The sequence below is a fragment of the Eubalaena glacialis genome, chromosome 1, assembly GCF_028564815.1.
Source record: "Eubalaena glacialis isolate mEubGla1 chromosome 1, mEubGla1.1.hap2.+ XY, whole genome shotgun sequence".
Classification (NCBI taxonomy): domain Eukaryota; kingdom Metazoa; phylum Chordata; class Mammalia; order Artiodactyla; family Balaenidae; genus Eubalaena; species Eubalaena glacialis.
The window spans coordinates 63,076,471-63,092,748 of record NC_083716.1 but is presented as its reverse complement, the minus strand read 5'-3'; the positions used below and the strand labels follow the sequence as shown (position 1 = coordinate 63,092,748).

General features: G+C 44.2%; 1 protein-coding gene across 2 annotated transcripts in view; it reads right to left on the bottom strand.

Moving 5' to 3' along the window:
* PSAP (prosaposin) overlaps window positions 1-15,059 on the bottom strand; it is a 32,174-nt gene extending 17,115 nt beyond the window's left edge. For both annotated transcript variants that reach the window (XM_061181194.1, XM_061181203.1), the window contains exon 1: window positions 14,952-15,059. In XM_061181194.1, coding sequence (XP_061037177.1) covers window positions 14,952-14,991 — 40 coding nt within the window. In that variant the 5' untranslated portion in view covers window positions 14,992-15,059. The remainder of the gene's footprint in view (window positions 1-14,951) is intronic.
* Window positions 15,060-16,278: the final 1,219 nt, after the last annotated feature.

Below are 16,278 nucleotides of genomic sequence, written 5' to 3'. Positions count from 1 at the left end.
GGGAAAACATGTGCCAGATTCAAAACAGTACAACGCTCCCCAGATGGTTAACCATAACGTAGCCAAGCTAGGCTGGGGCCTTCAGCCGTAGGTCCCGGGAGGTCAGAGGGGAGCAGAAGTCAAGTCACGAGGGTAAGGGCTCTGCGGAGTGACGGGCTCACAGAGAAAGCCCCGGACCTGGCAGCTCCCACCAGCACTTCCCATGCTCCTCCCAGGTACTGGCCTCCCAGTTCTCCTGAACAGTACCCACTAAGTACACTGCCTGCTTCTACCTCTGAATTAGGAGCTCGAATTATGAACAGGAGGCTACAAAATGAGTCGCTAGGCAAAGGAACACACAGTGATGCACACTGAAGCTGGAAGGATGGACCTCAGCAGATAAAAGCAGGGCTCCCTACACAAGGCCTGACCACCACTCTCCATCCTTACAAATACTCAGTCTGGGGATTTTCTCCAACCTTCCCAGCCAGGAACGGCTGTAACTGACCAAAATCTATCAGGTTTCCGGAACACAATGCACTATCACAGGCCCAAGCAGCAAGAATACTTTGTAACTTGTTTACTCCCCCTAGGAACTTGAAACAGTAATCACCTGCTATAAAGACTTGCTACTTGTTTTGGCCAGGCTATTCTGGACTAAAAAAGTAGCCCCTTCTATGTGAAATTAGTCCAGCTACTGCAGAACCCAAGGTCATTTCCCAATCCTAACAGTTGCTGAACGGTAACAAGCCCCCACCTCAGAACTAGAGGTAAAATATATGCCTGGTGGCCAATCGGGTAGACCTAAGAGGTCACCCAATCCAAGCCTAAAACAGATTTCACAGACACTAAGAAATGAAAACTGAAGTCCCAGCTCCTAGAAATTCAGTCCTTAGCAAGACCTCCCCATTTACCTCCAACCTAAAGCCAAATTCATAAAGGTGCATGTTATTAAAATGGTCTGTGGTGGGATTTCCTAAAATGACCCGAAACAACTGCGTGTCCTCAGGGTTGGTAATGAGGCTGAAACAAGCCTGGTGATGCCAAGTGCGCGACCTGCTGAGAGGTTCAGGGGCTTATTTCAGGAGCTGGTCTCCTGAGAGGGAATCAAACAGTGGGTCAGAACAAGTTTGGAACATAGATCCTTTCCTCAGAAAACGTACTAATACACAAAACCCTCACACCACTTCAGGGGGTTCTCAACACCTGTCCGGGGACTCCAGCTGGGGACTGAAAGCTCCCGGGGTAAGCATGGTTTTTCTCCACGGAAGTGGGAAAAAAACTAAGATGAAGGCACAATTATCAACTCCATTGACTGGGACAAGCAGTGCCTTCAGGTGGGAGGCACAGACACAGGAACAATGGTGCTGTGTTGGCAGAAACATGGAGCTGCAAGGAGAATGCCCAACTGCTCGGGGGAGCCAGAGGTGGCTTCTTCAAAATGGAAACTGAACTGGCACCTAAAGAGGGCAGCTGAAAGACTGGTGGGGCGGGGGGAGGGGGAGTCCTGAACATTCTGAGGGAGAGCAGTGATCTTTGCTGAAGGGAAAGAACACTTTTGTCTTTTCAGGAGCGGGGCTCCAGCAGACCTCAGGCCCACTGGGAAAGACCCCACCAGGCACTCATCCCTTGTGATGAGTGTCGCCCATGGTCCATGCTGTGGGCGACAGCTCGTGTTAGCGTCGCCCAGTTGTGACATGGCAGAAACGAGGGGGAGGTGGGGAGATCCAGATGATGGGCACCTAAATGGAGTGCAAGGCTCATCCCAAAAAGGCTGAGCAGGGAGCAGGGGCAGCAAGGGCTGAAGACAGCTGGGAAAATGAACCTCTCTGGGTTAAATTTAAATGTGAAGTCTGTTGGGCTGAAGGAAAAAGCAGGGCAGCAAGAGCCAACAGCACAAGGACAGAGCTGGGGGTCAGAAGCTGCGGCGTGAGTGGACACAGGCAGGCAGAGCACACCTGCGCACCCTGCTTCCCGTGGGACAGGGACAAGCGCAGGGGAACACAGCAGGTCGGAAGCGGAGGCCCTTAGGAGACTGCAGGTGTTTAGCTGGGAGAGAGAAGCTTTCCGGGATACGCACAGTTACCTTCACAGGTGAAGGACATCTTCCACCTCTGACATGGGGGTGGATCTGCTCTGGGTGGTGGCTTCAGATCCCAGACCTCAGAGCGGTGGGTAGACGTGAAGGGAAGCAGACCACAGCTCAAGGTAAGGAACAGACTGAACATCCACAGGCTATAAAAGGGGAATCGGAGACTTCCCAGGTGGTCCAGTGGTTAAGACCCCACGTTCCCACTGCAGGGGGCATGGGGTTTGATCCCTGGTGGGGAATTAGGATCCCACATGCCGCACGGCACAGCCAGAAGAAAGAAAAAAAATAAAGGAAACCTACGAGAGATTAAGCAAGTTCTAACAAGTGCAGAGTCTCAACTTGAAGTCAGAGTTCTCACTCTGAAGCCTGAACTGTCCTCTAACCATTAAACTGATGCTTTAAAAAAAAAAAAAAAAAAGGGAATGAGTTGGCTTGTTATGTGATGACCTCTACAAGAGTGGGAGCAACCAAGCAGAAACGAAATGCCCAACCGAGAGGGATTCTGTGTAAGAGGGACCCTGAGTGGTGAGCAGGGCTAGAAGACCTCTAGGGGCTACAAAAGTCTTCACTCTTATAATAATGAGGCAAATGACATTTTCAGTATTTACACATAACCAATATTAAAATTACCCTAACCTTTCTTATGAGTTATTTCTCAAAACATCTTCCCAGCAAAGCTTTCATCTCTACTTTCATCTTCCCACACTGCCCCCAAAAACCAACTTCCTTCCCTGAGGCAACAGGCTGAACTCTAAGACAGTTCTTAGAATGTCTGCCTGACACCCTGGAGATTTCTGATTAAATCTGTCCTATTAAGAAGGATCACTGCTCAGGGTGAGGCAAGCACTACACTTCTTAGTTCAAGGGCCTGGCATTCGAGCCCTCAGTGACAAATGCTGGCGGGCTGGAGTCAGAGAAATGACCACTTCAGAGACACTAAAACCCCACAACCAAGTTTCATTTTATTAGGACAGGGTTTCAGTTTGTTTGTTTTTTTTTTAAAGACTTCAGTGGTTATTTCCTTAGGAAAGGGGTGGATGCTCTGTTCCCTTCTTACTCCTAGGCTTAGAAGAAAATAAGCAGATGTGCTCTAAACCACTCCACATGTAGATCATTTATCAAAGACAGGCTGTAGTGGAATTTTACTGTCTTGAGAACAGCTGCCATGAGCCGCATCAGTCATGGGCTTTGTGGCAGCTCTAGACTCTGACCAAAAATCCTCAGTGAGCCTGGGAGGGAGGGAAGGAGGGAGAGCTCACCATAGCTGTGTGTGTTTTAGGTGCTCTTACGATGACTTAAGTGAGAAGGAGCTAAACCCCAAGTTTAGAGTGAGGCTTCTAAGGCAACTTACCCACCATCTAATAAGTTAAATGTTTTTCAAACACGGTATACTGAAAAGAAAATAAGATCTGCCTGCAAGTCCTGTCCAAATGACCCTAAGCAAATCACCATCCTTCTGAGCTTGTTTTTCATCTGTAAAATGAGGATGAAGCCACTGATCACTGGATTGTTTTGAGAAAAGAGATGACATAACTATGCACTTTCAACTGCCAGAGTATTACTCTCTCAACCATCATTCCTTACCATCATCTATCTCTCTGGTACCTTAATTTACCCACATTATCTCGACTCCCCTACCAGACTGGCTCTGAAATCAGACAGTGAAGGTTCAGATCATGGCTCTACCACTTCCAGTCATGTGACCTTCAGGCTTTGGTCTTCCAATCTGCAAAATGGGCCTATTACTAGTACCTACTCCAAGGGATTTGTAAAAATTAACTGACTGTACAACACAGTGCAGTGCTGGCATCCTACAAAAGTCCAGTGAGCACTATTATTATCCACAGTAGCAACTGGAAGACCTTTTTCACGTCCACTATCTTGCCCAGAACAGGTGTTCCACAAACAGCTGAATCAAGGATGTTCTATTTGTTTTCTCTACATTTAATCAGGTCATTAACTGGCAGCTCAAAGACCTAGAGAGCTGTTTCCCAGCAACCTCAGAAGTTGTTGGTTACTAAATTCAAGACCCAGAAATCTCAAGGAGAGTGAAGCACAGGTCCCACTGTAATGAGCCCAGGAGTCGATACTGGTAGCTAGGAGCTAAACAAGAAGCCCCGCGTGTGCAAAAATGAGAGGTGCTCAGCGAAGCACTAGTAACACCACCAGTGAAAAGCTTTCAGTAATTCATGTAATTGGAGCTACAGGCTGATTGCCCTCCAATCCCAAGAAAGTTGCCACTGTTCAAAATATTTTTGGAACCCACTTTTTAGAAAAGCCCCCTCAAAAACCTCTCCCTCTCTGGAAGGGCACAGAGGCAGTATGGCAACATGATCACTGCCCTGAGTGTTGGGGGTAGACAGATCTGACGAAACTCCTGCTCTGCTGTCTACTAAAGCCAAGCCTCAGACAACTTACTAACGCCACAATTATCTGCAAAATATGGAAAATAAGAGTGCCCTTGGGGCTTCCCTGCTGGCTCAGTGGTTAAGAATCCGCCTGCCAACACAGGGGACACGGGTTCGAGTCCTGGTCTGGGAAGATCCCACATGCCGCGGAGCAACTAAGCCCATGCACCACAGCTACTGAGCCTGCGCTCTAGAGCCCGCGAGCCACAACTACTGAAGCCCGCGCGACAAGAGCCCACGGTCCGCAACAAGAGAAGCCTCTGCAATGAGAAGCCCGCGCACCACAAGGAAGAGTAGCCCCCGCTCAACACAACTAGAGAAAGAAAGCCCGTGCAGCAACGAAGACCCAATGCAGCCATAAATTAATTAATTAATTAATTAATTAATTAACTTCCTTTAAAAAAAAAAAGAGTGCCCTCTTCTCAGGAATTCTGTGAAGATTAATAAGAAAGCACTGAGAGTGCCTGGTACTTATGAAGCTCAGTTAATTGTACACTGGATTGTTGTTAATGTGGACTTGAGGGAAAGGATGACAAAGAGAGGTGTTCACATTCTAATTTTTGTATATTGGCATAAATTAATTTTTTCTCATGTTACTTTTAGAATCAGAAAAAACAGTTAAACCTTACAACCTGTTTCAGGGAACAATTATCGCCCAGTGTGGCACAGACCACAAGTTGTTCCCTTGTGGGAGCAATATCTATTCTCCACTCCTTTCAAAGGAACAGAACCACAAATTCTTAGCTACACACATGGCTGCCAAAATTAAAAACCACATTTCCCAGTCCCCCTTGTAGCAGGGTCTGGCCATGAAACCACATTCTGGCTGATGGGATGTTAGTAGACGTTACTGCACTTTTAAAGACAAGTGATGGCTGGAACTTTGGCAGCCATGATGGGCCATGAAGAAAGGGCCTAGACCTCAATGATGCAGAACACTGAGCTAGAAGAGCCTGGGTCTCCGAATTCTTTTGGAAGTAGAACCACTATGCTAGCCCTAGACTGCCTGGCTCCTGAACTCGCTATGACAGATGGGAACATTTCAATCATAATTAAGACACCATTATTCTAGGTCTCTGTTGTCTGCAGTCAAACCTAAGCCTAACTATAATACCAGCTTAATCATCTACCTCATTCACCAAAATAGTCTCCAAATGACAAGTCTTTACTAAGGCTTACCTCCATTGCAGATATTTAAAAGTCCATGTACACCATATAATTAACAAAGATTTTCAAAACCAACCTCAGAATGAAAGGGATAATCATTCCTAGAATGTGTGTTTTATGCCCTATTTGTTAAAACAATCAGTCTTATTATTTTAGCCATATAAAATCTTTTTTATTCCTTTTAAATATTTCAGGTAACATACGCTAAATACTGTTCGAGTCTAATTATCAAAAAAAAAAAAAGGGTAACAGAAAATGCAAGCAGCCTCCCAATCTCAACAATCAGAGCACACATTCCACAGGGCAGTGGATCTGCTGCCTGGGTAATGGATTGCCATGGCAACAAGCAGGTTGCTAGGAAACCAAGAGAGAGGAACCCCAGGAGAGGCAGTATCTACCTCAGGTCCCCCGCATTCAGACATTTCTCAGGAGAATTTGTGCACTTAGATTCCCTAAGAGCAGGATATAACACAATGCACTCAACACTGACTACTCGATGAAACAGCTGGTGTCACAAATACCTTCGATGACAAAGAGCACTTGTCTCTTCTTTAGAGGATCTTGCTTTTGGAAAACATTCCGCAGAGCAGAATAAAAATACTGCCCATTTAATCATTCTGAATGGCATATGCTTAGAGGCAGCCTGCCTTGATCTGGAGGAAGTAAGGTCCAAATAGTCCCCTTATCACAAAAGGAATCTGTGGCAATAAAGCTTTCAAGCTTGCTAGGCTGACATCCCATCACCTCTGGCTCAGATAAGCTATTATTTCTGTTACTTAAGACGAAGGTTCTTTCTTCCCTGCTTCTCTCCCACTGCCCCCTTGTTTTTTAATTTTCCTCACAAGCCAGATCATTCTAGGACAAGAAATCAATCCACATGAAGAAAGCAACAGAATCCTCAGGTACACTGCCTTGTGTGATAACACACACTGAGGGGCAAGGCTGTGTGATCTTCTTAGATTGTAAAAGAATGATTCAATTTGGCATAATTAATTTTGGGAAGAGAAATTCCTATCTAGTTCATTCAAGAGCACTCCGGGGGTTCCCTGGTGGCGCAGTGGTTAAGAATCCGCCTGCCAATGCAGGGGACACGGGTTTGATCCCTGGTCCGGGAAGATCCCACATGCCGCGGAGCAACTAAGCCCGTGCGCCACGACTACTGAGCCTGTGCTCTAGAGCCCGCGTGCCACAGCTACTGAGCCCGCATGCCACAACTACGCAAGCCCGTGTGCCTAGAGCCCGTGCTCCGCAACAAGAGAAGCCACCACAATGAGAAGCCCGCACACCGCAACGAAGAGTAGCCCCCGCTCGCCGCAACTAGAGAAAGCCTGCACGCAGCCACGAAGACCCAAAAATAAAATAAATAAATATATTTTTAAAAACAGAGCACTCTAGTCCTAACACAACACTGTAAATCAACTATACTCCAATAAAAAAAATTAATTAAAAAAAGAAAAAAGGAGCACTCCAGTCCAATATAAACTCCTGTCAGCAAAGCTCTTCTTCCAAAGTGTCAACCTATCAGGTGATGATCAGACATAAACTTAAATCACCTTAGATAAGATTACTCCACAACTGGACCATGAAGAAGCCCCTGACAGAAATGCCCAAGGTCCAGCCAGGTGAACGGGTACAGGCAGAGGGCAAAGGCACATCTGTATGGTTCTACACTCAGCCCAGGAATCAATTCAGCCAGCCAGCCAGCCAGCCAGAAGCCGGCCCAGGCTCTATCCCATCCCTGCTAACCAGCTGGGTGGTCTCTGCACCCTTGAAGAAGACAGTACTATGCTAAAAAAAAAAAAAAAAAAAAAAGATTTCATGCAAACCCACTAATAAGGAAATTCAGTGTTCTGGGCTTGTCGCACATGACTATTTATTAAGTAAAAAGTTTCAGATACATGCAAGTGTGTCTACTATAAATGTCACTTTTGAGTACTTAATACTTAAAAGGAATACCACCTTCACTGGAAATGCTGAAATCTAAAATTCAGACCACAGCATGGATTAGGGCAGGATATTAGAATGTCCCCAGCATTCTGATTTAGTTGCTCTCGCCTGAGAGGGCTGCTGTGAGGATAAAATGTTAAGCAAAAAGCACTTAGAACAGTGCTGGGTACACAATGAACTCTCAGGAAGTGTCACCTACTATGATGTCTGTAGTTCCTGCAAATCAGCTACACCGGTGGTTCACACTCAAAGCGTGGTCCACAGAACACTGAGGGTCTCAGAGATTCTTTTAGGGGGTCCATGAGGTCAAAATTCTCATAACAGTAATATGAAGATGTTAGTTGCCTTTTTCACTCATTCACTCAAAAATGAGCAGTAGAATTTTTCTGGAAGCATATGACATGTGACAGTGCAAAAGACTGAATGCAGAGGCAGCTGAAAATCCAGCCAGGTGTTAAAAGATTGCAAAAATGTAAAATAAGCTGTTCTTCTCACTAAATAGGTTTATGTTTAGGAAAACAGCTATTTTTCATTAAAATCATAATATGTTAACATGTAATGGATTTATTTTTTAAGGATTATTTTAAAAATTTTGTCAGTTTAATTTATAAGATGGCAAATATCATGGATATAACCCAGATTAACAAAAGTTCTTTGGGGTCTCTCAATGACTCAGGAGTATACAGGGATCCTGAGACCAAAAAGTTTGAGAACCACTGGGTTAAACATTTAAAAACAACTAAGTTCTGGAACTAAAAAGAGGGGAAACAACCTCCTCAAATTATAGCTGGTTCCCTTTTCAGATTTACCTCAAATCAGGGCCACCAGGGGTATCTTAGTTATGTTAGGGTCCTGTGTCCCTAACCCCTACATAAAATCCTCTCCAAAAGGCTCGGGCAGGGTGGGGGGGAGCGGGGATTGGCTCTAACCTGGACACGAACTATTATTAAAAAAGCCAACACTTCACTTGAGTCCAAAGTCACTCTTGATTTGCAAACTCCTAAACACAATTTCTTAAAATTAGTTTCAGTTAATAAAAGAAAATGCTTTGTTTAATCGTGATAAAGATTTGGCACTACCAGCATTTAAGTTTCATGCACACCGACCCACCAGCAGTTACTGAGCTTAAGCCCTCTTGCTACAGCTCACACCATGGTTCAGCAGGACTGAACACCTATTACAGGCCAAACACTGTTGTACATGCTGCAGATCCAGTCAGTGACCACGACAACAAATAAAAACACATCATATGATGCCAGGCAGTGCCAAGTGCTAAGAAGAAAAATGAAGCCAAGGAAGAGCAAGACTAGGGCAGAATGGCATGGACATTTCAGACAGAGCAGGGCGCAACTCTGGTAAGGCAACACCTAGGCACAGAGTAAACTACATGATTACCTGGAAAGGAAGATGACCCAGATAGGTAGAACACAAAATGCAAAGGTTCTGGGCAACAGTAAGTAAGCAGCCCTGACCTGATGGGAGAGGAAGAACTCTGAACAGCAGCCGAGGGCCAGATGACATGACCTTGCAGAATAAACTTTAGGTTTTACTCCTAGTGAGACAGGAAAAGCCACATGACCCTCTGGCATCAGCGCCTGCACATGGAGACAGCAATCCAGCACAGCTGTTAAAGGAGTTCTGTTTTGTTTTTTTACTGTAATAAGTGACATCACTAAGACTGGCCAAAAGAACTTTCTATAACATCTCCTTCAATCTTATTTACGTAGTTTCCTGTCATGTAAAGAATTTCTTTTCAAAAGCAGTATCTATCCAAATGTGGCCAGAATTTAATTTTAAAATTTGGAAGTGTCATTAGAATCCATCTCACTTTTTCTGTGACACAGATGTCCATCAATAGGTTTAACTAAATTGACACATCCATACAATAAAATACTCTGCAGCTATTTTTTTTAACAGCTGGGAGGTAGAAGGTGATTAAGAAGATAGGACAACTTAAGTGCAATGTGGTACTCTGGATCCATTCCTGGAACAGAAACAAGAGATTAGTGGGAAAACTGGTAAAATCCAAATAAAGTATGCAGTCTAGTTAACAGTAAGGTTAATTTCTTACTTTTGACAAATGTACAGCGGTTATATAAGATGTTAACAGTAAGGGAAGTTTGGGTGCAGGGTATATAGAAACTCACTGTACTAGCTTTGCAACTTTTCTGTAAATCTAAGATTATTCCAAAATTTTTTATGTTTTTTTAGAAAGGTAGTAGTATAGCTCTATCTGTATTAGCATGAAATAACCTCTAAAGATACAAATAAAAGGAGAAATGCAAATGAAAACCACCTCACCCTTTTATCACGGCAAAATTTCAAGTTTGACATCAAATGTTAATATCGCAACTAAAAACCCCATATTCTGTGGGAACAGAAATTCCTAAAATCATTTTAGAGAGTAATTCAGCAATTTCTTATTAAGGTGAAAACAGATATACTCCACAACTCAGCAATTCTGTTCCGAGGTATATCCTCTAAGGAAATGTCTGTTCATGTGCACAAGAGTATTTATAGAAGCAGTTTGTAACAGAACAATAAAACAACTGGAAATAATCTAAATGTCTATCAACAGAATGGAGAATAAGTATGATATAAATGGAATACTGTACTGTAGTGAAAATGAATGAAACAGATCTAAACTTTTCAAAATGAATGAGCCTCACTAGCAAAAAAAAAAAACAAAAAAAAAACACTAACCCAAGAATATATATTATTCATAAAATGTTTAAAATATCCAAAACAGGACTTCCCTGGTGGTCTAGTGGTTAAGACTGTCGCTTCCACCACAGGGGGCAGGGGTTCAACCCATGGTCGGGGAAGTTCCGCAATGCCATGCAGTGCGGCCAAAAAGGTAAAAAAAAAAAAATCCAAAACACTACTACACATACCGCTGAAGATTACACATATATGTATGAAAGTATAAAGACAGACCTGCAGGGGTATGATAAACACCAAGGCCAGGAAGGTGGTTATCTATGAAGGAGGCGGGTTGTTCTATATCTTAACTAGAGTGTTATATACATAGGTGTTCATTATCATTACTCTTCCACTTTTCCGGACGTCTAGAATGTTCCACAATTTTAAAAAAGAGCAAGAAGCGAAACAGTGTAATATGTGTTTGTGTTAAAAAGAAAAACAGAAGGGGAAATCGTACACACAGCCACCTATAGGTAGCTCCGGAAGGCTCCTAAAGGAGCTGGTACCAGGCTGCCTCTGGGAAAGGCCCAGGGGACAGTGGTGGGAGGGAAACATACTTTTTACTCTATGCACTATTACACTGAGGGAACTTGTTTACCGTGTGCAGTTATTATCTGAACAGTTCACCTCCATTGAGGGATGGGGAAACCAGACTGGGGCCGGGGGTGGAGAACACACTTACCCCAGGTACCACAGTTAGGGACAACCAGCCTAGAACCTGAGTAGTCAGGTTACCAGGAACCAGCCCTGATCTGCTGGGCTGTTCTGTTAAAGACTGATGTATAAACCAAGAGTTTGGCTGCCTAGCCAAATTCTTTCCCACCTCCCTCCTGATGGCTGACTACCTACCCTAGTTTGTTTTCTGATCTGGTAATTATGTCCAACATAACATATTTACAAGTCAATTTAATTTTGTTTGTTGTTAAATTTACAACATCCAATGAAATGAAAGAAGGCAGGAGACATCACAAAATCAAGGGCAGAGACTGATTTTGTCCTTGTGCTGGTGGGACAAGGACATTAACAAACATGGTATTGTTTTTTTGTGGTTTAACAACAAACCCTATAGTACTTATTTACCTAAGCCTTGTCATACAGTAAGTTATTAAAGCATCACTACATCACTACATTATTAATCCCATTGTACAGATGAGGAAGCACAGTTTAAGAAAATTGCCCAAGGTCAGTCAGTGATGTGATAAAGTTAAACTTCTATTCTACAGTATCATCTCACTCCCATCATAAAGAATAATAAATTTCACAAGAAAACATGGAATTTTGACAGGTTATTTTTCAGTGCACAGGCCATTACCCAAGGCCATAATTGAGGTTATTTTCTGGAACTTCAAGGAACAAAAGTAAAGCAATGAGTGCTTTCGCCAACAGTCAAACTGTTCATCCCAATCACTGTATTTACCATCAGTTTTAAAATGATTTAAAAAAACAAAAACAAAAAACAAAACAGGCAGGGCAGGAAAATCCAGACCCTCCTTCCAGGAGGCAGAACCAAATAACTGGTGCCGGAAGCAAGGCTTAGAGTGACCTAGAATGCCCATGCTAGAAGACTGCTTCCAGAAGCTGCAGTGCACACTTGCCCAAGTGGCATGGTCTGGGCCTTGAGAGCTTCCCATGCCTTATTAGGTGCTTTCCCCCCACCAGCAACACCCTGTCGCCCTTCCTCATCCCTATCCAGTTAAGCCACAGCCCAGCCATTCCAGCTTCAGAGCCCAAGAAAATGGAGGAGCAAGTTCTCCTTCCCCATCTAGAAAAATCCAGACCACCTGATCTAATACGCTTCAACTATCGTAGGAGGTATTGGATACACCTTGTTAAATGCAATTAAACCACTTACCAAATCCTTGTTATTTTCAGAGTAAAGTTGATTATTGACTAAAAATTGATAAACAGGGGAATTATCCAAATTCCTGGCAGGTGAGAACTGGAGTTGTTGACATTCAGCAGGCTGTGCTATAAGTTCATGTCTTGCATCTTAATAAAAATAAGCTATCAAATGAATATATATATTTGTACATAATACATTCTAGCATCCTTAGAGAGCTACCTGCTTCAGTGGCGGGTAAACACCATTCAGCTGGTTAGCCTCTACACAAGTGGCAGTAACAGGGGCAGCTAAGTTTCAGGGAATATGTACCATATCCCAGGCACCAAGCCACTTGTTTTATACTTGCCACCTCACTAACACTGGGCCTGCCTTTTTCCACTAAAGGAATCACCCAACAGTATGTCCTTACTATATGATCCCATTTATAAAAAGCCCAAAAATAGTAGTTAGGTTTTTACATTTACAGTTCTAGAAGCTAACAAAGTGGTTTCCTTTGGGGCAAGTTAGATAGGGTAGTGGATGGGGAGGCACAGGGGCTTCTGGATGCTACTCCTTTACCTTGGGGGCTGCTTACAGTGGGCTTGTTCACTCTGCAGTAATACCTCAATTTGTACACTTAAAATGTGCATGTTTTTCTGTATGTAAATTACAGCCCAATAAGTTTGTAAAGTTAAGCACCTGGTGTTGATGGAAGGATAAAGAGCAAGCAGTCAGGAGTCTTCGGTTCTGATTCTGACTTCCCCAGTAAATGGCCTACGATTTGGGGGAGTCATTTCTGGGGGGCCTCAGTGTCTTCACTCCTAAGAGGTTAGAGGAGATACTCTCCAATTCTCTCAGTATACCATCACTGCCATTTCTTTTCCAGGTGGAGAAAAAGGAGGGGCAACTGGATGAGTAGGAAAATAACTCAAGAGCAAAAGTCTCTACCACCAGGACATCATTAAAACACAAAGCATAAAGCCTCTCCAGATTCAGGATGACACTCTCTGGTGCCACACTGGAACGGCAAGTTCGAAGCTCTCAGGAAGCAGATGATGGCTGCCGTCACTAGGCACCTTCGTTAACAAGCTCACTATCAATATTAAAAATTTTAGGAATACATTTCCAAAAAGCTACACTGGGGCCAGAGCTGTCAAGGCAAGCAGGCATTCATACATTGTGTTCAGAGCATGGCCTTGGCATAATCCTAAAGCCTGGGCAGCAAGATTAGAACAAGGCCATTATTACACACTCCTATTTACCCAAGTGTTCAGGGGAAAGGGTATCTAGTTTAACTTAACAGTCTGGTTAGCCATACTCCCATATATACCAGAGGAGGATTTTACATTTCCAAACAAACAATTAAGTCCTTTTCGTGTGAGTTGAGTGATTCAGAACTCTTAAGGGTCTCATGAGGAGTGACTCACTGCCAGTAAGAACAGTTTGATACTGAAAAACAAAAAAATCGTTTTCCATCAGTATAGAAAATTTAGAGACTAGCATTAGTCTATCATACTGACTATGGAATAAAAGCAGTATCAACCCCAGCAAGAAACAGTTTCTTTGGTGACTATAAAACCAAAAATCTTTCTTTATAAGTTGATTGCCTTTCATAATCCACAAGTAAATCAAGTTTAGGAGCTTGGTTTAAGTTTAGGAGCTTGGTTTAAACACCTTAAATCTATCTCACTTATAAATATCTTATTTGATTCCCATCAACTCTGTCATCCATTGCATTACTGTCTATTAAAATTTGGATTGCTACATGAATTAGAATGGAAGCTAGCCCTTAGATTACAGTTAACTAGAAACAGAAATTGAGGATGGGCCTGAAGATCAGGTTTATTGTCCTCAGTGGGCTATTATCTGAAAACATCCAGATTTGGGCTCCTCTGTGTATTTAAATTAAAATCTGGCTCCAAGTCTGTCAACCTCACTCCTTTCCCTTTACCATGACGATTTAGATGAGGTTAAGGATATGAAGGCAAGAGTTGAGGGTGGAGGGTTGGTCTCGATGACATGGGAAGGGCACGGGACCCCTTCTAATTCCAGGAAGGCAGCACAACTGGTTCCCAAGCATTGCCTACATAACCTACGATGATTTTAACAACCATCAGTACTATTTCAGGACAATTGGTGGGTGTAAGAATACTCCTATGTACAACAACTTCTCAGGTACTTAGATTTTCCCAAAAATAAAGGCCACTGCCAAAACCAGCCAATGGCCGTGCAAGATGAAATGAGGGCTCCATTGCAAATTCATCAGGACCACAAAAACCCCATATCATCTTCAAGATGTAGGATCAAGAGTAAATATATATGCAAAGATAAACATCAATACAGAAGATATATTTATGTGCTTTCTGCAACTTCAATACTCTTAAAAACTGGGGCAAGTGAGGCCAAGGGCCAAAGTCTGTCCAGAAGTTGGGGCTCCAGTCCATCTCCATGACGTGCGTCCAGCACAAGCACGACACAGCTGCAGTAGGGGTCACCCTACAGGCCCACCCCGAGAGCTGGACCGGCAGCTTAAGGGAGCCCCAGTCCGCCAACTCAGGCAGTGAGGGAGACGCTACTTCCCCGGCCCCGCCCGCCTCGCATGCACGGCCCGACCCCAGCCCCTAGGCAGCCAGGCTCCCAACCGCCTCCCGCCTCCAGCAGCCCCTCCGCCGCCCAGCAGGTACCCGGCTTTGCGCACGCGCCTGCGCAGAGCGCGCCCCTCACTAATCTCTATGGGGAGCGAAGGGGCGAGGCCCGGTACAGCCCGCTCCGGGACTAGCGGGCTGCGTCCTGCGGGATCCCCTTCCCCAGGCTGGTGGGTCCCAGGGCTTACCCGCGCCAAGGAGGCTGGCCAGAACCAAGAGGGAGTACATGGCGCCTCCTGACTCCGCAGTCTGCAATGCAGAGCGTCAGCTGATCCTCAGCGAATATAAACCTGCCCCGCCCCAAAGCCGCCCACCGCGCAGGCGCAAGCTCTGTCCCGGCCAGGCGGCCCGAATTCTCCCCGCAGCCTGACTCAGCGCCGCACAGGGCGCCTGCGCAAAAGGAAGGCTGGGAGGAGGGAAGAATGTGGAGGCCGAAAGGATTGAAGGAGCATGGGAGAAGGGTAAGGAGACGGAAGGGAATGGAGAGGTCATCAAAGAATACCTAAATGAAGAAGTCAACATTAGGGATTTTATATATATATATATATATATATATATATATAAAATATCTTTCAAGCCTCACCTTTTTTCTATGAAGTACCATTTTCTATTATTAGTACCATTTTTCAGTTGAGAATCCGTACTCAGAAAGGTTATCTACTTTTTCTAAGCTCTCACAGTCAAAACTCAAACTCACCACTTGACCCACGCTGTCTCTTAAATGACGTTCATAGTATTTTCGTGGCTGGGCCTGCGTGTAACTTCATTCTGGGTCCTGACTTTCCCTCTTAACATTTCATATCCACAATCCCTTCTCCCCATGACTCACAGACAGGTTTTTCAATATTAGATATGTAGGGTTTCAGAACAGGTCTCTGAGATGTGGTACTTTGGAATGTGAATTCTTTTGCGCTAAAGGCAATGGAGAGCCTGCGGGCTCAGGAGAAATTACTGCCTCTCCCTTAACTACCTAGAAGAATTTAAATTGGGGATTTTTCCCAGAAAAGGTGTTATTACCAGGAACAAATTTTATCTAAGTGACCCCATCTATATGGCAGGGCAGACACCTAATTACCGAAAAATCTGCTCTTCTTATCTACCTGTGGATGACCCTCCTGTCCTTGGAAGCCCCAGGTCCCTATCCCATTTCTTAGCTCAGCATGGTGTATATACCTCATTTTACCTCTCTGTCTCTGACCCTCTCATGTTTGTGGGGTTCCTGCACATATGAAATTAAATTTTATTTTCTCCTGTTAATCTGTGTTACATCATTTTAATTGTTTGACCAACCAAAAAGAACCAAAGAAGGGAAGGGAAATTTTCCCCTTCCCAAAATATACAAACACTCCCAAGGCCCTATCATGGTTTGTCCCAGAGTTGGAGGGAGTGGAGGAAAGGGATTGAGAAGCAAGATGGGGGAGGATAGAAAGTGCCTGAGCCATTGGAGAAGGGAACAAAGAGTGAAGCCCGAATTTGAGAATCAGGCTAAAAATCAGCCAGGAGCCTTTATGGAGA